Source organism: Micromys minutus, assembly GCF_963924665.1.
Source record: "Micromys minutus genome assembly, chromosome: 4".
NCBI lineage: Eukaryota > Metazoa > Chordata > Mammalia > Rodentia > Muridae > Micromys > Micromys minutus.
This window is the reverse complement of record NC_137973.1, coordinates 47218716-47243957: the sequence shown is the minus strand read 5'-3', so window position 1 is coordinate 47243957 and position 25242 is coordinate 47218716. Positions and strand designations below refer to the sequence as shown.

The 25242-nt window shown below is 35.2% G+C and overlaps 1 protein-coding gene across 4 annotated transcripts in view; it reads right to left on the bottom strand.

Moving 5' to 3' along the window:
* Positions 1-595: 595 nt before the first annotated feature.
* The window catches only part of COL11A1 (collagen type XI alpha 1 chain), a gene marked incomplete at both ends in the record, with an annotated part of 178684 nt that continues 154037 nt past the window's right edge, over positions 596-25242 (bottom strand). For all 4 annotated transcript variants that reach the window (XM_080916365.1, XM_080916367.1, XM_080916364.1 and 1 more), the window contains 14 exons: positions 596-742; positions 2181-2414; positions 3241-3309; positions 4369-4481; positions 9071-9320; positions 9638-9691; positions 9785-9820; positions 9915-9968; positions 10437-10544; positions 11444-11497; positions 20195-20248; positions 20805-20912; positions 21031-21084; positions 24418-24471. In XM_080916365.1, coding sequence (XP_080772491.1) covers positions 596-742; positions 2181-2414; positions 3241-3309; positions 4369-4481; positions 9071-9320; positions 9638-9691; positions 9785-9820; positions 9915-9968; positions 10437-10544; positions 11444-11497; positions 20195-20248; positions 20805-20912; positions 21031-21084; positions 24418-24471 — 1389 coding nt within the window. The remainder of the gene's footprint in view (positions 743-2180; positions 2415-3240; positions 3310-4368; positions 4482-9070; positions 9321-9637; positions 9692-9784; positions 9821-9914; positions 9969-10436; positions 10545-11443; positions 11498-20194; positions 20249-20804; positions 20913-21030; positions 21085-24417; positions 24472-25242) is intronic.

Genomic DNA, 25242 nt, shown 5'->3' with positions numbered 1-25242 from the left:
CAGTGACATCAAATAACTGAGGTCCTCCACATCCACATATACCGAGGCATTTTATTATTAATCAGAGAAAGGCAATGAGAGTCAGCAGAAATACAACTTGAGTTTTGGTATCACCATATTTATTGCCGTCACAGTTGTACAACTCTCATGAAATTTGAGCTAGGTGGGATTCAGAGACACGTGCAAGTTTGGAGATGGACACAGGGAAGACAGTGTAGAACTGTACATAAAATAATTACAATTTATTGAACACACTTTTACTATATCTTTGATGAATGGGAATGAGCACCATTGTTTTACGAATATATATTTTCTCTCTTTTTGTTTTCTACAGCACCAACAAAATCCAAATAGGAAAAGGAGAGATGAGGGTTGAGAATCAAGAATCAGCCCCTTTGCCATCTCAGCCACACTACCTTACATCGTTATGACTACCAAAACTTCTTTCCTCTGATTGTGCCCCCAGAAGGCACCAGTGATTCCTAAACGCAATTTCTCTACCGTCCTTATTCAAAACTCGCATGTGGCATAAAATGGGTTGGCGGCACCAAGGTATTTTTTTTTCTGTTGGTTTCATATGGTCTTCATCCTAATCTTAGCCAAGAAAGCAAGCTGGACCAACTTCAAATCCAAACTTCTGATTCTGATCACCAAAATCATTGATCATTACATCGACGATGGGAACCTGATCAATTTTCGGAGTATTGATCTCAATCACTGTCTTTTCATAGCCTTTTCGAGACTGTAAAGTTAAGCAGAAATTAAAAGTTATTTCATCACTTAATATTATTAAAATTCATGTTATTTTCTTAGTTAACTATCTGATCTGAGCTATAAAAGTGAGAGAGAAGAGATCTCCAATAAGTAGGTAAACATTTTTTTTTTAAAAAGACATTAATGATGTCACATAAAGATTTAAACTTTGTTAACAATTATACTTGTTATATTATTTCAATTCCTTGATTATGGATGGTTAAAAGAAATCTGAGTCAATACACATAATTTCATATAAATGTAAATAGATAAGAAATTCTTACTATTTTAGATTTAAAGGATCCAAAGCAAAATTAAATTATTTTATGGGAAAGCAGAATGAAGTATGTCAGAACACTGTTCATGAATGGAGTTGTGTAATAAGAATTCTGACAGAATTTCCAAGGAAACCAAACAAGGGTCTTGTGACCCATGTTCCTCCTAAACATGGGATTATTCTTGGAATATGCTTTTGTGCCTTTCCAAAGTGTAGCAAATATGAGTGTGTTTACTTTCAATTACACATTGCTTCTTGCTTGTGTTATTCAAAAGGTGTTTTTAAGAATGTCCTGGGCTTGAATTTCTATTCATCTTGAGTTCATGTGTTCTTTGCTCATTTGACCTCACTTAACCTTCAGAATACACATTGTCTGATGCTCTCAATAAAACTCTTGCAGGAGACCTTAGCCCACTTCACTTTTAGGTTCCATTCTCCCAAAGTCATACCACAAGATTTGATGGCAAAAGTGTAGGAATTTAGATCAGTAAGTTAAAAGTCAAATATTTCTACTATTATATTTTAATTTTCTAACCATAATTGCACAATACACTGCAGAGTTTTCTATATCTTTTCCTCATTCTTTTTTCCTCTTCTTTTTGTTTCTTGTACCAAATGCACATTGCTAAAACCAAGAACTTTATTGCTTGCAATTGAAACCACTTGAGTCATTAAATTAAAGCAATAGCTATTGGTTAGAATTCCCACGTTAAAAAAAAAAAAAAAACCCAGAAAAAGGGAAAATATACAATTGCTCCAAAGCTAGTATGATGTTTCTTCCAAAGGACAAACAAACAGCAACAAAAATCTATGAATGATATAATAGCAATTTCTCTATAATTTTTAAACTCTTGGATTCAGGGGTTGGTTAGTATATACTGTTTTTGTATTATTTTAATTTGAGTGACTGTTGTTAATATTTTTAGATTGTCAAAACTAGATATTTAGGTCTGTATTTTAGAGTATTATATGTACATGTGCCTAGGTTGTTTCTAATATGTTGTATCTTAATATGTCAGTGCTAAGCACTAAATCTTCATAAAAATTGATATCCATTTTAAGAAGCACATCTGATTTGAACCCTAACAAACAGCCCACTGTTCCTCAAGCCCAACTCCCTAGAAAGAAAGCAGACTGAGACGAGACTCACCGCACATCCATCGTACAAGGCTTTGATATGTGGGTTGTTCTCATAGGACATTTCCTCATCATTAGATCCTAGAAACCGAAGTGCTTTGTCATAACTCCCTGATAAGACATCATACCAAGCAGCTGACTGATGGCAATTATAGGTGAAATTTTGTCGGGCAGACGCAGTGAGGAGCTTCAGGAAGGTCATCTGTACCATGTTGATAGAATTCCCTTCCACATCTAAGTATGAAAGCTGGAAGAAAGAAGTAACAAGGCATATAAGGACTGTTCGTCTTCCTTTTTTACTACTTTTACTTTCTTATAGCGTTTCTTTCTTGGTATGGTTAAATACAGGCTGTGAATGATGCTGCCAGGTCTTAGTGATCCTAAAGGGAATACCATTATCTTATGAAGAAATGTGACAAGAATCAAAGAATTATTGGAAAATGGTGAGAAATTCTTAATTAGCTAAAAAATCATTTAAAAACATATAATATAATTTAATTAGGGCTTTAGTCTTACTTTAACTTTAGCAAACTGTTATATGGAATTGGTAACGATATTGAAATATTTAAGTAAGCATGGGTTTCATATAAATATGAACTGTCAATTGTGTATTATATTCATAAAACTAACCAGGAGGGAACAATTACATATTCTACAAACTCTTACTGAAATTAGGAACTAAGAGTAATTGGATTTTAGAGAGACAGAAATTAGAATAGATGGGGTTAAACATATTAAATAGATGATGTGTTTTCATTTTTGCTACTTTTAGTAAAAAAAAAAAAAAAAAAAAAAAAAAAAAAAAAAAAAAAAACACCTACTTCATGATGCTAAACTGCATTTCTCATATGATTATTCTTCCTTTGTCAGAAATCCTTTCAGTTATTTTTATTCAAAGCTTTAAGCTTTAAGGTATTGCTCGTGTCTAAGACCTAAGGGCTGAGAACTCTGGAAGCTTATGGAACTCTGTGTAGCATTACTTCTGCATTTGGTTCAGCTCCTGACGACAACGGATTGGAATTTCACCTAAGGAGTTTAAGCAATTTTGTTTGGATGTGGAGGTAGCAACATACCAACTTTCCTCTCTTAAATTCACTATACCAACTTCCTGGTTTCTCTTTTGGCCAGGATGAAATTCTTACCTGTTGAGGAAAAAAAATGGAAAAACTTTAAAAATGGATACAAATTATGAATATCACTTTCTGCATGCATATTAGAAAAATTTGGTATGAATAGGAGGCCAAAATTGTTCTAAATAGTATGGGTGCTATATTATACAAAATAAGGTATGAGCAAACACCGAGTTAGATCCTTTGAATATCATGTGATACAGATTGAGTTATTGTCTTCCTGATAGATTTTCTGGCTAAAAATAAAAAGGGTGAAGAGAATAACTCAAAAACCACATGACAGGCTATCAGGGAGCAGAAATAGGAGTTTTAGGTAAATAACTTCTTCCAAAGGAAAATGCCTTCCCCAACCAGCTTCAAATCATAGACTTAACTTTTCTTCTAAAGGCGTTCCACACATAATTAGCTGACTAACTTGAAGTAGTTTCTATCCCTCTGTCTGCCACACTGCTTGATAGGAAGGTGATGTTTATTAAGTGAGTAGAATGAATAAATATTCTCCTACTTATATAATATCAGAAAACACCATTATATGAGTTGTCTACAGTTCTTCATATGGAAGGTCTGCCTGTGTCTCTAAAGACAAAACTCAAGGACCTAAATACTGGGAAGTAAGAATCTGGAAATTTGTTTGGTGAGATTAAATATTTAAACTCTATGTAAAGTTGGCATGTGTTCATTTAAAAAAGAGATTAATAATTTATAAAATGTTCCAGTTTCAACATAATAGGCAGCTGCAAGTTCTATCATGTGATAATATGAAGAGAATATCATACACTCTCTAAGATCTGAGATTCAGCTGTGCTGTGTCATGGAAAGCCATAGAATTTTTGAGAGCAAGCAGGTGCCTAAAGAATACATCTGGGTAACAAAATAGAGGAAAGAAGTATGTGTAAACTATGAACATCAGTTTGGTGCCTTATTCATGTTTATGCAAATGAAATGTTCTAATTAGCCTGTGAGAAAAGCAGATAAATGAAAATACGACAGTATAATTTTCCTGTTTAGTTCAATATTGCAAAAACATGGCAGGAAGTGTCAACATCAACTGCCAAATAGATTGGTACTTACTCCCTCAGATTTTTTGTCTGGATAGATGCATGTCTCACCACCAGCTGTGAAATTACAGTAAACTTTGAAGGAATCCCCTGAGCAACCTTGGTTAGGATCAATCCAGTATTCACCTGGAAGTTAAGAAAAAAATTAAAACTTTATATACGAAACAAATAGCATCAAAATGAAGGGCATCAGATATGAACTTTTCTGTGCTGTTTTTGTCAGAAAAACCTGTCTATTGGAATAGAGCCACTTTACACTTCTTTTGCTTAAATCTTTGTAAATAGCCTAAGTAATCACTCTGAAATAATCTCCTTAGTTTTTGCATTCCAGTCATACTTTGATTGCTGCTTAACTGTAACCCTTTCTTGTCTCTGAGCATCATGTTTATCCATACAAAATAAACCCCTATCCAAATTAGGATAAAGTGGGCTTGAGCCCAAATTCCACACATGTCATCACACCTTAGTTATCTCAGTGCTGAAATCAATATTTTTTTTCATGTGTAACTGAAGAGTAAAAGGCTGTCAAAGGACACTGATTCCTTGCCCTAGGGATTTCCTCTGCAGGAAATCGCTCCCAGGAAATCCCACCCAGGAAATCCCACTTTCTTGAGATTTGAGTTCCCAAAATACCACAGAAGGTCTGGATGACCTCTGTGGAATGTTTCAACAACCTAGGTGTGCCCGAGGGTGTACTGATAAAAAGTATATGATTCTTCCCCTTTGAATTTCCTCATTCCCCCTGTCCTCCCCCTCCTTTGTGATTTTTGCCTTTATAAGCCCTTTACAAGTTTAGGCCAGGGTCGAACTCCTCTACCCCTGCGTGGTGTATGAGTCTCGACCCCAGCATGCTGGCCTGAGATCTCACTCTGTTTCACTTTCAATAAACTTCCTCGTGCGATTGCAGCAAGTCTGGTCTCGGTGCCTCACTGGGTGCGCGCCTCTCCTGAGATTTGAGTGAGGGTCTCCCTTCGGAGGTCTTTCATAACAAAACAAGGTGATTGATATGCTTCCTTTGTGGCTATAACATTTAATAACAAAACTTATATTAAACTCAATGTCTTTTTTAATGCTATCCTAAGATGAACTGGTTTCTACTATTGACCCATTACTGAAATGTTATAGAACAAACCTGGTTATGTTAATGACTAATATTTGGTGCTTTGTGAGTGCAGATTGTAAATAATGACAATAACATAAAGTTATTCCTTAGATAACAATGCATTTTAACTCATGGTTATTAGAAGACAAATTGGATGTGTGATAATTCCTTTGCTCTTTCCTGCCATAGTTATGTTTCTACTTCATTTCAAATACTGATTCAAATTAAAGCAATGCCCTGGTTATGGGCTTAAATTATCTATGTGTGAGGTGTTAACGATTACTTGTAATATGTTTACGTGCATCTGCACATGTATGTGTAATTGTATGAAAGGCAATGGTCAATGTTTGATATTTCTTTCTATCTTTTGTTTGGAGACAGTGTCTCTTATTATATCTTGAACTCATCCACTCAGACAGCCTAGCTGGCTAGTTAGCTCTTGGGATCTTTTTTACTCCTCCCTGGCAAAATTAGGATTACAGATATGTCCATGCAGAACCATCTTTTGTGAGAGAGCTGGGGACCAAAACTCATGTCTTCATGCTGATGAAAAAGATTTACCCACTGAGCCATCGTCCCAGTTCCATTTAAAACTTATAAAGCTCAAATTCATTTAGTACTGAGAAATTAAAAAATACAGTATCATCTAATTATTTAACATCTAATACTGCATGTAACCAGGAAATATTCTTTAAACTTTGATGTCTTATATATTTTTCATGTAACTTCAATACCTTATGTAACAAAAATATTCTCATTTTCCATCAATTTCTTCACATATGAAACAAGTTTCTTAGAAAAAATCTTATAAGTAAATAAAAGTTATCCACAACTTTAGCACTCACACCATTTTTATTATTTTGTGTGTTCTAGAAATGTATAGTTTTGGTTCCTATAAAAAGTAAATTTGTATCAATTATTTCAATAAAAAGTGCCCTTAAAAATCCTTCAGAATTAAATATTAATAGGTTAAATTTTAAGATACAATTTTTCATTGATGGGGAGGTGGATCCGCACTTAAGAGAAACAGACCAAAAAGGACATGCATGGTATGTACTCACTAATAAGTGGATATTAGCTATAATTGTACAGAATGCCCAGGATATAATCCACAGAACTCAAAAAAGTTAGCAAGCTGAAGGGCACAAGTGAAGACTCCATAATCCCACTTGGGAGGGAGGAGAAAGCCATCACAGAAGAGGGGAGGGAGGGAACTGGGTGGGAAAATGGATAGAGAGGGGAAAAGGGATCCTTATCAGGTATTGGGTTGGGGAAACAGGGGGGTGGGAAGAGATAGGGATATATATATATATATATATATATATATATATATAGATAGATAGATAGATAGATAGATAGAGAGGGACAGAGACAGAGACAGACACACACGGGGGGACAGAGTGGCAGAGAGACAAAATGGACAAAATGCACACACTAAAAACATTAAAAAGTTTAAAATGTTCCATACACCATAAATACCATGTTCAATATGTTTCTAATTTATTCAGCACTCAGCTAAACCTATTTTAACTCTAAACTTGGCATAATCATTTTTTTTCTATAGAATAGTCAACCACTTCCTTACCCAGAGACATTGACAAGGTTTTGTGTTTTGATAATTTACTACACATTACCCTGTAGGCTGTTCATGACTGCTTATTCTCAGTGAGCTATTTTTTGGTTTTACACAGATATCAGGGTCTTGCTTTATATAATTTTGCAAATGTTCCTCACATTTTTCTTGGAATAATTTTTAGATTATTACCATGGCTGATGTTCTCTTTATCATTTCAGAAGAAATATGCTATTAAAGTTATTAACAATATTTTGATCAGAATCAACCTTTTCACTTATTGAATATATTCCTATTATTTTTGTATCAAAATATACAATCTTGGGTTTTCCTATTTACACAACTAGAGGATTATATCTAGGTTATTTTTTTATTACACTACGAGGACTTGTAAATATATCACAAATAAAGATAATCTCACTTCATTAGAAATGTAAAAAAAAAAAAAAACTAACAAAGTGGGTTACCATGTTGACATTATTGGAACGTACATCCCACAGGGAGCTCATCCCTTTTAAAGAGCTTTTCATTTCAGCTTTTCTTCTGCATCATACATGGTTTGTAATTTAATGAATGTTCTTATCTTTTACACCTGGTGATCAGTTTGCCTGATTAAATCATTTATAGAGTTCTATGTGTATGACTCGCATGACATCGTCATATTCATTTATATTCTTTTAAGTGTCATATGGACCCAACAGGAATCTATTCATTGGAAATGATTTTAAACTGAGTAGGAAGAGTAATTTTCTAGCATATGTTAAGCTAAATGACACCATCTCATTGCTTGTATGATAGCAGATAAAAATTAGAATCTCGTTATAAGTCTCTGAACTAAATGTATCTTTTGACGTACAGACTTAGCAACCATAGTTTGCATTTATGAAGGATCGAATTACTGTCTGTTAGTGTTAACAGTCTATGTTTAAGATAATAACATTTTTGTGGATGTTTATATTTTATACTGCTACTTGTGAATTATGTTTGAATTTTCTAGAAATACTGAGTTATATATAAATGAATTATAATATTAATTTAAAATCAGTCATACAACACAATATTCTTTCCTGAGAGTAAAGAAAAAATAGATATACTTCAGAATACAGTGGAAAACTGAGACTTGGATAAGTACTTCCAATCATTAAATAACTAATTAGGTAACTTTACCACCTATTTATCAAACCAGAAACTGTTAATTTCTTAGAAAGAATAGATACAAAGCATTCTTAGGCTACAGGCACAGTCAAGTATGATTATTACTGAGCTGGTTCTAGGTTATTTTCTGTTGTTGTTTTTTGTTTCTGGCTACATGTGCAACAAAGGAAAATGATTTTCATAAAAAGGGTTTAATTTTATTTTATGTCTCTGATTGTTTTGTCTGACTGTGTTCAAGTGTAATGTGTATGCGTGTGCCTGCAGAGGGCAGAAGTACCAAAATTTTCTGTAACTAGTGTTACAGACAATGCAATCTACCAGGCAGGTTCTGGAACTGAGCCTAGATCCTCTGCAAGGGCAGCTAGTGTTCTCAACTCCCTCCAGCCCTGACAACTAAATTTTTCCCACAGGTCATCATTACTCCTAAATATTACATTCCTTAAGCCCAGAGCTCAAATATTCAGCTGTTAAGCTACTTACTCTAATATGTTATTCAGATTAATGTACTAAGCCACATTAACATATTCATATTAGCTAATATTAAGACAATCATTTTAATGTAAGATGTTATTATGTCAGTCTGTAATAAATGTAGTGGTTTACATATGTGTACACATAGAATACTATGCTGTGAGCCATTTGCATGGACAAATGCATCTGTGCTAACAATAAGCATCCAAAAATAATACTGTCAAAATATCGTAAAGCATGATTGTGTAGAGAACTCTAGAAAGCATTTCTTGGAATGCATGCCATAAATACGTTGGCTATCCCCCATCAACATGGTTAAAATGATAGTAACTTGCTTCACTTTTATTTAGAGACTATATTAACTATATTAACAAAAATGAATGAACCAACAAGTCACTTCTGTGACTGACTTACCATCTGGGAAGTCGGGATGGCTGAGTTGCAGGTCCTTGCATGTTCGTGCTGGGTTGGTCTGTGTACCCATGGGGAACTTCATGTGTTCAATGTCTTGTTTCAGAGAATTGAGGGAGCCAAATATTTCCTCCATGCCATCAGAGTAGTCAAGAATATTATCACCTGCATCGGACTGGACGCTTTCAGTGTGTCTTCTTGTTTTCTTTGGTGACAAAATAGGTAATGGCTGTATGACTTCTCCAGGAGGACCCTGCAAGCAAATTGATGTGACTGTCATTATTTCAAAAACTAAGATAGTTTGTGACTGTATTTACTAGTTATGTTCTTTTAAAAAATTAATCAGCTTAGCGATCAGTTGCTAAATTAATGATATATAACATATGAAAATGTATATTTTCTTTTAAAATAATATAGTAGAGATATTGAGGTAGGTTTACAAAGCAGATAATTACTAGTAGATTATCTGTAAATTAACAGTATGTATTTTTGGTGACATGTTGCATAAGTTACTCTGTTCTGAACCTATATGCCTGCTCAAAGTGTGTCATTCTTGTTACAAACACTTACTGGAGGCCCAGGAGGCCCTGGCAGACCACTGTCACCCTTCTGGCCAGTCGGTCCCTGTTAGAAAGAGAACAGGACAAGCCATGGAGTGAGAAAGAAATGCAATGGACTTCATCGAAACACTACCATTCAAATGAGACAAGCACTTACAGAAGATCCCTTGTTCCCCTTTGGGCCAGCAGGACCCTAGAAAACACAAGGAAACACACACATGTAAACACATGGACAATAGGTTGCACCAGGATACTTGCTGTTTCCCACATATTTGTCTTGTACTTACTGGTAATCCTGGAGGACCAGGAGGACCTATGGGGCCAGCAGGACCTGGAATGCCCTGGTGGGACAAACAGCATACAGTTAATAAGGATATTAGTTCATTTTCTTTTCATGTTTTGCTACATATATTGCAAGAATCTGAAAATTTATGGGCAGTGCAGAATTTTCACTATAAATTACTTTTTGCTTGGCAATCCAAGACCTTTCATTGCAATATATAACTTTGATATATAGTACCATGAGGACTATACAGACATTCATTAAGGAATCCCCAAAGCTCTCAAAATAAGACCGGATTGCAATGTGAAACCCAGAATAAGTTGTACAAACATCTACATTATTGTCCTTTTTTTAAAAAACTTAAATCATATTTTAAATTTATTTAAATATTTTTTGAAGACAATGAACTAAAGCAGGTAAGAATATGAATACCCTAAGCCCTCTAGTGATCATCTGTGAAAAACTGCCACTGTGAAAATGTATCGTGCTGACTAATGGTATGACCAAGCCACCTGACTGTGCTCACCCCATCGCCTTTGGCTCCTGGAGAACCTTGAGTCCCAGGAAGTCCTCTGTCACCTTTTTCCCCTTGTTCTCCAGGAGGGCCAATCAATCCAATTAAACCAGGATGTCCCTATAGAAATGAAAAAAGTAGAAATATATGTTATAGACAAGATAAAATTTTAGTCATAAAATACTTAAATGTGGAATTCATAAAACATAATGTCAAAGAAATAAAGAATTTTTTGTTAAACCTTGTGCATGATATTTAGTCTTTAGAGCCTCCATATAATTAAGTGGGTCATTATTGCTTACAGGAAGAACAGCATTTATTAAGGATGGAGTATTACAAATAGAAAAAGTACTTTCTACAAAAAATAATAATCATTAGTGCTTCATCTGCAATAAACTTAAGAAAAACCTAATGACGTCCAAATGGCATACTGGTAACATAAAAACCAGAGAGCTCATTATTTCAGTAAGTATCTCATTTAATATGAAATCTTATATATTCTTTAGGGACTGCTTATTCTTAACAGAGTTCTGGAGATGTAAATGGATTGTAATTCCATTATATAAATGGCTCATTTTCTTTATGTGGTAAATCACAATACAAATTCTGGGAGAACATATTATTATATGAAAAAAATTTATGATTTCAAACTTTTATTTTCATGCTTAAAACAGAAAAATAGTCATTTCTGCTATTCAGTCTATTTTTGGGGAGAGTTATTTAGCATAATCACATGCTTTCTCCATAAGGTGTCTAAAAGGGATCATTAAGAAATAGCTTTCCTGCTGAAACCATTTTCACTACTGTCTGCATACTCTTCTCTAAATACATTTGAGAATCTGAAAATTGTTATTTTTTTTCTATAGTCAGAAAGACAGAAGTATAGTTTGAAAGTGTCTTTTAAGTGAGGTTGAGAAAGTTATCACATTTGGGTTTGTGTGTGTGTGTGTGTGTGTGTGTGTGTGTGTGTGTGTGTGTGTGTGTGTGATCAAATCCTAATAACACATATTTCCTCTTACCTTTTCACCCTTGGAGCCAGGGTCACCTTTGAGACCAGGTAAACCAGGAGGTCCCTGAACAAAAATAATTGAAATTAAATATATTGAGAAAAAGCATTCTGGTTTTAATGTGTAATGTCCCACACAAGACTATAGGTTTAATTATGTCCCCATTTGGTAGTAATCTTCTAGAAAGCTGTAGAACTCTGGGTTCTTGACCTCATGGCTACACAGAATGGTATGGGGAAAGCAGGGTGGCTGGGTGTTACAAGGATAGGACTTCCTCATTACTTCCTGCTCAGCCTTCTTCAGGTGAGAACAGAGCCTCAAGTTCCTCCACCAGGGATAGTAGTAGCTGGTCCCAGACATGTTCTCTTTGTCATCTACCTTAAAGCTAAAATACGTTCCATCTCTAACTTGCTTTTGGCAATATTTTGTCCCAACGTCAAGAAGAGTAACTAAAACAATGGCTTTGGACTAAACATTCACATCTGTGCTGCAGAGGCAGTTTGGTTTTTGAAATCTGAAGTTCAGTCAAGGTTAAAAATGATGAGTGTTACTACATTTGTTGAAATTGTAGAGAAACTCATGATCTTAAAATGCTATGGAACTAATGAGGAATTACAATATTGATGATTTTTAATTAAATGTGTGTGTGAAATCTGAATTAAGGTAGAAGACATATGGATTTGTGTTTGAGAAGAAAGCATAAATTATTAAGTATAGTACTTAAAGCAGAATAAATTTGCAAATTATACATCCAGTCCATAAGCACTTTAATGATAAGCTCTAATTTCAAAGGTTACAATATTTTCAGGAATATTTAAAAAATAATCTAAAGCTTGTAAAACCAAATGATATTAAAAAACCTTGAAAAAGACACATAAATCTCATTTCATTGTGTTTACATAACAGCTCTATTGGGACAGCTTTGGAACGGTCGCTAATTCTGTAGAGAATGAGGTGGTGATTCAGTGATATGAACCTGAAGCCACGTGGGCAATGTCTAACACTCTGAATTCTGACCTCAATTTTGTTTATATTGTCTTGAATATAAACATATTTCACTGTGATCTCTGGAGAGAAGTATATATTAAGATACTCAATGATCCTATTATGATTTAATCCTATATTTTCAATATTCACAGCAATATCGATGATGTAGTATTGTGTCCAGTTACCTTGTTTAAACATGCACTTGTCTTATAAGAACTGACCTGGAATCAAATCCAGGAATTGGATTGATAGACAACATTCTTTTAGCCTACCACACTAAGCTTCTCAGAGTAATGACAACTACCAAGGATACTGCAATATGTGTTAAAGAATGGCAGGGCAATTTGACAAACCACTGAAGGTGAGTTTTAATGGAAGTGAACTGAACTAGATTCCATTATCTTAAAGATAGAAAAGGCTCCTGCATCACAGAAAGGAAAGTGAATGAAAAGAATATTTACTATAAGAATTGACTGGACAGAATTAAGGAATAAAAAGTAATGTTTGAATTTCTCCTACTTGTGTGCCAGAAATGGTTTTAGAACATTTGTAATACAGGACTTCGTCTGAAGCTCTATTTTTAGAATATGTGATACTTTACTGTTTTTCTTTGCACTGGAAGTTTACTGTGATTTAAATGCTTGCAAAACTAAGGACTCTGACAAGGTCAAGTGGATGTATTTGGCTGGATGCTCAGGGGCCTAAAGTATCAGTTAGGTTTACAGATGACAAAGTCAAGAAGATCAGCATGCTTCCTTTTAGCTATATGTTTTTCTAAGCCATGGGTACTGCCCCAGTTTTGAAAAAGATCAATTTAATATTATTTAATTTTAGTAACAAAGAAGCAGACATGAGCTTACAAAACCCCATGAAAAACTCAAGGACTTGACCTAACGTCTGTAGATTGGATCCAACATTATTTACTTCTTCAATTACATAACAAAGAACAAGCATAAATTTTATGGATTTCTTCCCCACTTAAGTAATTAGAGTTCATTCCTGGCTGTTCATTGGAGACGTGCACAAAAGTTCTTCAATTGTTAAAATTGGTCTGCAATGAATACAACGAGACTTTTACTTTTCTTTTGTCTGCCTTCCTACCTTTCTTTTTGTTTTGTTTTCTTTTGTTTCTTTATTCTTCTTTTGTGTATTACATCTGGATTGCATTATCCTCTCCCTCTACTCTTGCAAGTACCTCTTTCCCAGATCCACTCCTCCAGTTTCTCTTCAGAAAAAGTCCTCCTAGGGACATCTACTAAGCAAAGCATATCAAGTTGCAATAAAACCAGGCACCTTGTTTTATATTGAGCATTATTCAGGTATTAAAAAATAATCACATACAGAAGAGAAGCCCAGAGGGCCAGGAGAATGAATAGAAATATGCAGCAGTGTGGGGTGGGGGACAAGAGGGGAGAAATCACTAGAAAGTCCCAGCAGCAATAGCAACAAAAGCAGCAACAACAAACAAACAAAAGAAATGCCTCTGTATTACCAGGTCCCAAATTCAGTCATGTGATGTAGTCCAGAGAAGCATAAAAAATGTGATGCACATTAAACATGAACAAGACAGAGAACCTGTAGAGACCATATCCAGAGGTTAGGCAAAGCCCCCAGTTGGGGGATGAGGCCACCCACACTTCTCAAAATTTTGACACAGATTTGCTCCTGTCTAAAGGGAATACAGGGACAAAGAGTAAAGCAGAAACTGAAGGAAAGAAAGAAAGGCCATTCAGAGACTGCCCCACCTGGGGATCCTTCCCATATGCAGCCACCAAATCCAGTCACTATTGCTGATGCTAAGATGTGCTTACTGACAGGAGCCTGATATGGCAGTTTCCTAAGAGGCTCTGCCAGAGGCTTACTGATACAGATGAGGATGCTTGCAGCCAACCATCAGACTGAGCATGGGAACCTCATGGAAAAATTAGAGAAAGATCTGTGGGACCTGAAGGGGTTTGCAAACCTATGGAAGAACAATGTCAACCACCAAACACCCCTCCCTCAGAACTCCCAGGGACTAAACCACAAACCAACCACTGGCTCCAGTTGCAAACGTAGCAGAGGATGGCATTGTGTGGCATCAATATGGGGGGGAAGCCTTGGTCCTCTGAAGGCTCATTTTCCCAGTGTAGGGGAATGCCAGGGTGGTGGAAGTGTTTGTGGGGAGAGGATAGCATCCTCATAGAAACAGAAGGAAGATGGATGGGAGAGGGGGGGAACCAGGAAAGGGGATAACATTTGACATGTAAATATATAAAATATCCAATAAAAAAGAAAAACATAAACAAGATATATTTAAAAATTTAACATTAATAATTGAATGAATATTGGTTGGATGCCTGTTCTTTTGCTTTACTCATTAATGCCTTATAAATGTCTTAGGACATTTGAGAGGCAGAGTCATGTAGATCAGAATTTCATGCTCATCTCCAGTAAAGCAGCAAGTTCAAGGTCATTGCTTGAGCATGAAGCCTTGTCACCAAAAAACAGAGCAATAAAAAAAAAGAGTAGTAAAAGAAATATTACTGGAAGTGTAGCTTTGCTTTAGAACATCCACCCAGCATGCACCTATATATATGTACATTAAAGGCCAAGGTTTTATTCCCAACCCCACAGAAAAGAAAAATATTTTTCCTAGTAACACATTGTTAAAATAGCTTTATATGAACCTCTAGTAGTACATGTTAAAGGACATAATATAAAAGGTAAGTGAAACAATCAAGTGATAATATATTGAGCTTATAGCATCACTGGCATAGGAACAAAGACGTATGAACATATGAGAAAATAGTTCTAAGAAAACATGACTGTACCCATTGATCTGTTTTGAGACCCCTTCACTCCTATTGGGTTGCCTCATCCATCCTTGATAGGACAGGTTGTGCCTGATATTATTGTTATATCATGTTTGCTTGATAACCCTGGGAGGACTGTTTTTTTCCTGAAGGAAAACTGAGAAGTAGATGTAGGGGAAAGAGGAATTGCATGGTATATTATTGAGAGGAGTAAGGAAGGGCAAACTGTTGTCAGAATGTAGTATAAGAGAGAAAACCACACACATACATATTTGCATACATGCATACATACATACATGCATACAAATAATAACGAGCTATGGACTTGTACAAAAAGCAGAAACCATTAAGAATCTTGGTTGAAGAGGAGGAATACCCAGCTCCCTACAACCACTTAAAAGACAAAGGGAGGAAGATAAAGGGGGAGATTCTGGAGGGGGCGTCTGGGAGAGGGGCAGTGAATGGTGTGTAAAGTGAATAAGCAAAAAAAAAAAAAACAAATCTTGGTTGAATCTGATTCATGCTAGTCAAATAACAATACGTAATAGAATTAAAACATGAGAAAGGACTATATTTCTTATGGTTTTCTTTTATAGTTAGTCTATCAAGCACATGAGACAGTTTATAAAAATTCTACTATCAAAGGAAGAACTGGCACATAACATTCAGTAGGCATCCACATTTCAATCATTATTAGTCACAAATGTTCACCCCCAAAACCTGAGTCTACCCACAGCATTTAACAAGAACATTATACTAATATTAACATAATGTAGAGGAAATCTAGCCCAAAATATGTCCAAATAAATAAGAAAGCACATTACAAATGCTATCAGTACTTGTAGATATGTTCCTGATGTATGAGAACAAACCATCTTTCTTACTCCACCATAACTGTTTAACATAAAATGATGAAATGAGAAATTGTAGCAATCATATTTGCTCACGATTAAGAAGATGTATACAAGACATTATTTGAGTGTCAAATCTATTTTTGAGGTATTTTTCTATAAATACTGTCCATTAAGGAATGGGAATGATGCTGTTAATTCAAATCAGTCTTATGTTTTATTGCCTAAAAACAGAAATTAGTAATTTCATGACAGGGAAGACAGTTATAATCTCTCTGTTTTGTTTTTGCATGTAAGATATTAAAAACTTCAACTCTGAATATAAAAATATAATTCCAAGGGTTCATGTTTGGTATTTGCTTTTCAGGATATTGTAAAATGGAAAACCCTTAGGGAAATACAAAATTCATAAGTAATAAAGAGAAAAGGAAAAGAGGAACCAGGCATTCATAAGTGTTCGCAATACAGATACAAACACTCTTCCCTGCAACATCTTTCCTTGTGAATTATCTGCTCTGGCCTTAATTCAATACTGTATAGCACTGTGTTCTAAGAAAAAATGTACACCCTAAACTTGACTCAGAAAGTAAAATTAAAAGTACTGTTGAATTTTTTAAAAGAGCAGATACCTTAACAATTAAACCAATTTAATCACTGTAGTTTATCATGTATTACAACCCTGTTACAGACTTTATGTGGAACATTAAAAAAAAATATTCCAACTATAATTCAGTAACCCATCTCTTCTCTTCTTTACATTTATATGTTTTCAAATTAATACTGTCAAATATCATTTTATTTTCTAAAAAATGTACTTATGATATTAAAATTGACCAAAAACAATACAAGTAATTTTCCACCATTGTTGAAACGATTAAGTGCTTAATATAAAATAATATAACAGAAAAAAGGTTAAAACTACCACAACATTAATTATGCTTACAAATAATAGATGTATGCTTTAAATTATTTAATAATTTTAACTTTGTTCTTGTAGTGAACTTCTGAATTTGTTCAACTTTATCTTTTTAGATACACCCATTAAAACATCGATCACTCAAGAAGTGAGTCCTTCTACTCACAAAACAACAGTGTCATCATTGTCTTATCAGTTTTGTTTGATTCATATGTGCTACACATTTGTCCTTAATTCTGTGGAGTAATTGTGTGTGAGTATGTGCGTACATGTATATGTGTGTTTCTTTGTGTGTGATGTGTAAACATATACACATATAGAGAGGATAGATAGATGTTTAAGTTACTTATTATGGTAAAGATATTCTTCATAGCTGAGCATAATGGGTCACTTCTGAAATCCAATACTTGTGGTCTGAGGCAAGTTAAATAAAGAGATCAAGGTTAATCTGGATTATATAAAGAGATTACACATTTCAAAATGAACTTAAAACACAACCATTTTAACAAAACAAAATGAGAAGGTTTTATTAAGTTCTGTGGTTGATATGGTTGAATATTTATGTGTAGAAAACTATGGGCAACTTCAAGAAGTAAAATACCTATTGCAAGCATTTGCAGACATCTATCTATCTGAACAATCTTAGAAGTGAGTGTGAATGTATGTGTAAATATGACCAAAGTCCATTATGAATAAGGAATTATTCATATAAATTTCAAGTGGATTAATTTTTAACTCCAATGCAAACTTCTCTGAACTTTCAGATATTTTAGCATCACCTTCCACATTTATCCTCAGTTAAGCCCCTTTCCTTCCTTAGTAACTGGATCATACTTCTAAATCAGGAAAGCAAACACACAGGTGAGCTGAGAAGGAGATTCTTTGCTGGCCAGTGTAACAGGAGGCACAAAGATATGTTCTCATTGTTCTAAATATGACTCTGCTTTCCTTGCAGTGACTTCTAACCCAGAGTGTTGGTGACACACACGTATGGATTTAGGAACCATTTAGTTACACTCCCAAAGGTACAAAAGTAACTGTTAGAAATACAATTTCTTCTTGCATTTGAGAATTCTTTATATGGTGGCACAGCTGTCCATTGGTGTGTGAGTGCTTTACTGAGAACCCATTAAGTAAATACAAGAACACATCAGGAATACGTCTCAATTATCTTTAATTAAACTTCACATCCCTTTATAGGACAGGATCGGGTCTCTCACTATTCTTAAGAATATAAAACTGGAGATGAGGGAGGATTTCTAATGTCATTCTTCCAGCCCAGGGAGCAGCTGATTTCTTTAAGTGTGTTTGCCTCGAAAGTGGGTGGATTTTACCTGTACCAATAAGATATTTCTCACTTTGTTTAAAATGTGTAACTCCTAAAATAAATCCTTCTTAGCTGAGAAAGGGAGCCCGTCGTAAGCCATCTCTTCCTCCTCTCCCCTCCCAAGGATTAAGAAACACTTTCCAGATACGAGACTCATTGAAAAAGCATACCCACATATTATTATTCCCCGATGAAACCAGCAGTATGGAATGAGAAGGCCCATGTTGGGCCCTCCTGATGCTTACAATTGCAATTTTCTAAATAGAATTTTTATTGTTTACCTTCTTATACTGTAAATTTGCTTAAGCATTAGAAATGCGAATTTTGCAGACTTTAATCAGCTTCTCTGTCTGATGGTTTTATTTTTAACATTAGCTAAAGGAAATCTCGAATCATGGTCTTCTATTTCATCTGCTGAAAGGTCAGAATACTTATTGAAAATCTAACAGAAAAAATAAATAACCATGGTGAATTTTAGGTAGGTATTTAAGGAAAGCGTTTTTCTACCAGACTGGATTTGCAGTTAGGAGTTCATATGAAAGGGGGATGTTTCCCCAATACTAGTGCAGACCTGGAACTGACCAGATTCAACCAGGACTCAATTTTTATGATAACGAGATTACATAGAGTAGATACATAGTAATCTCCTGCTTCAACTCAGTTACCAACACATTCAGCCAGCAAATTTTCTCTTTTTACCCTTCTCTCCATTCTTTCTGCATTGCTAAAAACTTATACCATATTCCTAAAGCTAGTCACCAAGGTATGTTTCCTTATTTGGCCACTTACTCCTGAGGCTTACTACAAGATCCAGCTATCAAACTATTAAAGTCCAGACTCTTGTATCTACTTTAATTAGCATTCCCAATCAAAATTAAAAACCTCATTCTAATACAGAGATTCTTCTTTTCCTATACATTTTCCTGTCCTTTGCTTAAGCACCAATCTTCCCCCTCTCTATCCAGAGGCAGCCCTTTTCACCTCCAATGCAATTACCTCTTCTCCCTCTCCTTTGCCACCTTTCTCCTTTTTCTGGATCTCTATCTCTTTTCTTTGTCTTTTGTACCCTTCCCTGTCCCTCTGGGGTAAATAAATGACCTCAGTGACAAGAACTTGGTATTGGTGTGTCCTGGGCTGTCTACATTTTGGATAAGGGAAATGAAAATAAAGTTCAAATTATTTCAAGAAAGGCTGTGGTTCTTTCAAGTGAATTCCATCATGTACCCTCTCATTGCTATGAGTATTGTTTATGTTTTGAATTAATCCCTTAGACATAGTAATGTAAAATCAATTTACCACATTGAATCAATTTGTAAAGCAAGTGACCTCTTAAATAATGATATTAAAGGTCATGTTTGCAATCTTGCTTCATGCCCAGATTAGCAAGAGAGACTCTGGATCCTATGATGTACCCAGATAGTGCTTTGTTGCTTTTATCAAGCATGCCATTTTTATGTGGAGGTCATTGTAGTGCTGACTTCAACATAAAAACAATAGCATGCCTTTATAGAGCACAAGATACTATGTCCTATTTATTATACAAAGAGAGGATCTACGTGGGCAGCTGCCAACTTCATGTGCCAACATGACCAGGAAACAAAGTGTAATTCTATGAATTTTGTAGAACTGTCTGCACTGAGAAAATGACTAGCCACTCCATCACTAGCACTTGACTCTGAGTGGAAAAGAGATTTCTCATGTACAGTGGATGAAAAGAAATATTCCCTGGGCCAACTGGCAATCTTTCTGTGTTATTATCAGGACTACTTTTCTCCTTGAATGTGTAATAGTCTTTCTGAAAAGAACAAACCACTTTATAAATTAAACACTCACAACAAGTTTATTTTGGGAGCTCTTCATAAATAATGAAATAAAAATGTTACTCACCAGAGGACCAGGGGGCCCATCTTGGCCAGCAGCACCTGGGAGACCTTGTTCTCCCTACACAAAAGAAAATGAAACTTTGTTTGCCAAACAAAGGAATACCTATTACTTTTAGATGTTGGACATATAAAAAGAAAAATTAGTATCTGTATATTTTACTACCTTACAGCATATAAATAGTGTAAGATTTTTTTAATTTTATATTCCTCGAACCCATGTTTGTATAAATAGTCATGTATGCATGCACATATATTTATAAGTACATGTACATCTACAGACATGTTCTGAGATATGTCTGAAATCTTTCTATGCTATCATATTAGAACTTAGTTTTCTCTTCTGTATTAATAAATGAGAACTTTTTCACAAAATTATAAGATAAATTACAAATTTTAATATTTATAAAATTTTATAAATAAAATAAATGAGATAAATATTTTACATATATTATAAAGTTATTTAAATTAAGTTACTTAATAAGTTTAGTAGAAATAATTGATGCTGATAGAGCATATTATAAGTTTTGAATCAACAACCTTACAGGAATTTTAACTCATAGGTTTTAAAACTTAAAATTATATTTAGAGCAGTCTCTTTTAGTACCAATACTCACCACAGGACCAGGGATACCTCGGAGACCTTCTGGACCAGGCTTTCCAGCAGGACCCTGAGGTCCAACGGGGCCAGTTTTCCCAGGAGGTCCTTCAGCACCAGCTTCTCCCTGTTTGCAAAGGAAACACGTGGGCACAATAAAGCTCATATTATCACTGAGTGTGTTAAACACATGTGTTTTGATGCATGCACAAAACTGCCTAACACATCTCCTCCACATGTTTTACCTTAGCACCTTTTTCTCCTTGCCTTCCTTCTGAACCTGAAGCTCCAGGCGGACCCTGTAAACATAAAATTGTATTTAGATATGTACCACCTCAAAATCAACACTGCTGGGAAGCTGTATTCAAATTTGGGAACTGTCGATAGACCACTAAGTTGTACTTTCATATTTATGTTTCTGGTTAAAACACAATGTTGAAGTTGAACATGAATGTCATGTCAAAAAATGGCATTTAGATAATTTAAGATAAATCACTAAGTAAGCTGAAGATCCTTATATAACATCAATGTAGACAGTAAAAAGATAATTCTTTTAAAAATGCTACTGAATAGTTGGTCATAGTGGTGAATGATGTTAAAGCCACCACATAGGAAGCAGAGGCAGGCAGATTGCTGTGAGTTTGAGGCCAGCCTGATCTACACAGTGAGTTCCAGAGCTACATGATGAAAGCAAGACTCAGACATGATGATGAGTAAAGTACTTACTGTGAGTGTAAGCACTATAAGTTATTTCTTATTTAGAATTACTCCGAGTTTTTGGTATATATCAAAAAATAATTGCACCTTTATAAAAGTAACACAATCATATAGGTAAACAGAGTCGTTTCACTCCTATTGGAAGATTTAATTAAAAAACAAGTAAGATTAAAAATAATGTCATTTTTACAACTGCAGGATTAGAGATTATACTCAGAATGTGATAGAAAAGTGTATGTGAAAAACATTTGAATAATGAACTAATGATCGTTAAGTAACTTCTTTTATATTTTACCAGCTCCTTTTGCTTCCTATTTGTTCAGCTTTCTCAATGACCACAGTTCAAATTATTGACTGAGAACACTGGAGAGATAGCTCAGCAGTTAAGAGCACCAGAAAAAGAAAACCGCCACCACCAACACCAAACAACAACAAAGAACCCAAAACAGACAGACCGGTGGATTAAATTGGATTACTCAGAAAGAAACCACACAGATAACCAATGTTAAACAAGTGGTCAAAATCAAGCATTTTACAAAGAATAGGCTCTCTTAAACAGCACTAAAAAGAATATTGAGTAATGATCCTCAAGTATCATTCTTTGTAAAATTATCCCGGGCTGGATTACAGACCATAATATAAAACCAAACACATGGAACGACGTGAAGAAAGCATAATGGGAACAGTATTAGACATCTGCATGAACCCTCATTTTTGATATTTGCCAAAACACAGGAAAGCAGAAGGATATGAATGGCACAATGTCAAATAAAAAGACTCCTACAGAGAAAGAAAATCATAGGAGGGGATGAACTATTTGACAAAATCTTAAAGTGCAGAACATAAAAGGAACGAGACAGATCAGCAGCAACAGCTACCAAATGAGGGCTTTGATTGAATATGGACCAGTGATTTGATTGGACGTTTGTCCAAAGAAGTAAAAACGAACAACAGACACTTTGGAAATGCTCACAAGGTAATGGCTATTAGCAAAACAGCAAAGGCTGGAAAGATCCAGAAATGGATACTGCCATACGTCGTGTCAGTAATTCCAAACAGAATTTCTACGTGGAAAACAGTGTGGAGGTTCCTTAGAAAGAGTAAAAGGAGATCTAACATATGGTCTGCCTCTCCCCTTACTGATTATATTTCCAAGGGGAATTAAATCCTCTTAGCAAGGAGTTTCAAACATGCTTATGCTCATTGCTACACCAGTAATGACTGCTGAAATATGGAACCAACAGATTAATGTTGACAGAAAATGTGGCAATTATATCTTATGGGATATTAGTCAGCCATATAGAGAGGTGAAATCTGGTCATCTGTGAATGAAACCAGGGGACAGTATGTCATATGAAATAAGGCAGACACGGCCCCTAGAAGAAAATTGTCTGTCCTCACGTATATATAAAAATAACTGAATGTAGAACAGCTATTTCTTAGGAGAATGGAGGGAGGAGGACAGAGCATTCCTAGTTAACTGGTGCATATATACAGAAAAGATAAAAATCTTAGTTTTGATAGACCACAGTATACTTTTGGGATGACTACAGTTCATAATAATCTAACATGTAGTTTGTGAGTATCTCAAAGGCAGAACCTTTGAACATAAAAATTACAAAGAGAGGGAAAGGTTATTAACCTGTTTTGTCAGTGAGTTATAGATATGCATTAAAATACCAAACTCCTGTCTATTAGTGCACAACATTATTATTTCTAATTAAAGTAAAATCTTTATTGGTTCTTCTATATTCAAAATTTGTTTTTTGTAATTTTTAAAAATTTATTTATTTATTTGTTTATTTAGTGCTTGTTTGCATGTCTGTCAAGGCATGCATATATGAGTAAAAGGAAAACAATGGAAGTCAGTTCTCTCCTTTAGGCATGTGGACCTAGAGAACTGAACATAGGCCATCAGTCTTGCTGGCAGTCACCTTTATCTACTGACACATCTCACCTGACAGTTACTGTGACAATAGCTACTAATTTAATGTTATAGTTCTTTATAAAATCTTGTTTCATTAAAAATCTTGTTTCCAAGTATGGTGGTTTGAATATTCTTGGCTGACAGGAAGGGGCACTATTTAGAGGTGTGGCCTTATTGAAGAAGGCATAACCTTGTTAAAGGAAGTGTATCACTGTGGAGGTGGGGCACTGAGGTCTCATATAGATGTTCAAGAGTGGTAAGTGTAATCCAGAGCCTCCTCTTGGCTTCCTAGGAAGATAATCTCCTTCTCGTTGCTTTCATATTAAGATGTCATGAAAACAAGTAGAGAGGAAGGGGAGGGGAGTGAAGTGGGCAAAGGGATAACATTTCAAATGTAAATACAGAGAGTATCTAATTCAAAAATGAAGATGTAGAACTCTCAGCTCCTTCAGCAAGAAATATGTCTGTCCCACTCTGTCATACTTCCTGCCATGATAACAATGGACTGAACCACTGAAACTGTAATCCAGCCTCAACTAAACGTTTGCCTTTATAAGAGTTGCTTTGGCTATGGTGTCTCTGCACAGCAGAAAAAAACCCTAACAAGACACCAAGTCTATGGCGTTTGACAACATAAAACAATCTAAATTATAGATGCATGTCTGTTCTCCATCGACTGATAAGCATTCATGCTTTCAAGTGTGAGCACTTAGCTTTGGATATTTCACCCCCTTGGAGAACACCATGCATTAGAATTATTTAACAGCAGTTAACATTGTTCATACAAACAAGTAATTCCCAATGAAGGAGCTGTTTGATTCATCCAAACTATGACAGAAAAACGTGCATTCTGAGTTAGTGATGATTCGGACACATTGAGGGAGGTGGTTATTTTTTCAGCCTCCTCGGATGCTGCCTACAGCTTGCATGGTTAACACCAATCTAAACACATAGTAAATAATTCTAATAAAGAATGAAAAACACTTACTCTCTTTCCAGGTGGACCTGGAGGGCCAGCTTCACCAGATGGACCAGGGGGACCCTATAAATGTAAACATGCACTGTTTAATAAGCTAGGTATTTTTCATAACCAACCTAATTCCTCCCTATATAAACTGAAACTGACTCTTGTCTCATGTACAACCATCGATCATTCCTAAAAGCCTTGCCTACCACACAGATACATGAATTCTCTGTAGACATCCATAGAATAAGCTGGAATATTTTATTCAGAAAAATTTTTCACAGATACAAGAAAGTAGTCCAGATTTCCTTTAAAAAGTGGCAATAGGTATTTAGCACACACCTAACAGACATGTGTACAGGTTTTATTATACAAACCCTGAGTATATCTACCTATTGCCTCTAAACTTCTCACACAAAATTTGCATTTTTATGCTCCTGTGAGGAGAATTATGAGTGATGGGTGCATAATTATACCTTAGGCTTCCACCACCTAATGAATAAATCCTTGAAAGAAGAACAGCTGTGTTAAAACCTATTTAAGTTAATGGCTTCCATATTTTTTGCTTCTCTAAGTAACTCACCGGGCTAGACACAGTATCATTCCAAAAATATTAAAATATCCACATTATACATTCATTTCGTTTCTTGGCTTGAACTCCAGCAAGCTACTAGTCTGAATGTCTTTCTTTTATATAACTTGTTTATACTTTGAAAGTATATTTTTATAAACAATGAGAGTGGGCTGTCTCTGTCTCTTTTGCCTGCTTTTGTGGCCCTTGTCCTTCTACTGGGCTGACTCATCCAGCCTTCATGTGAGGGTTGTTCTTGGTTGTGTCATGTCCAGTTG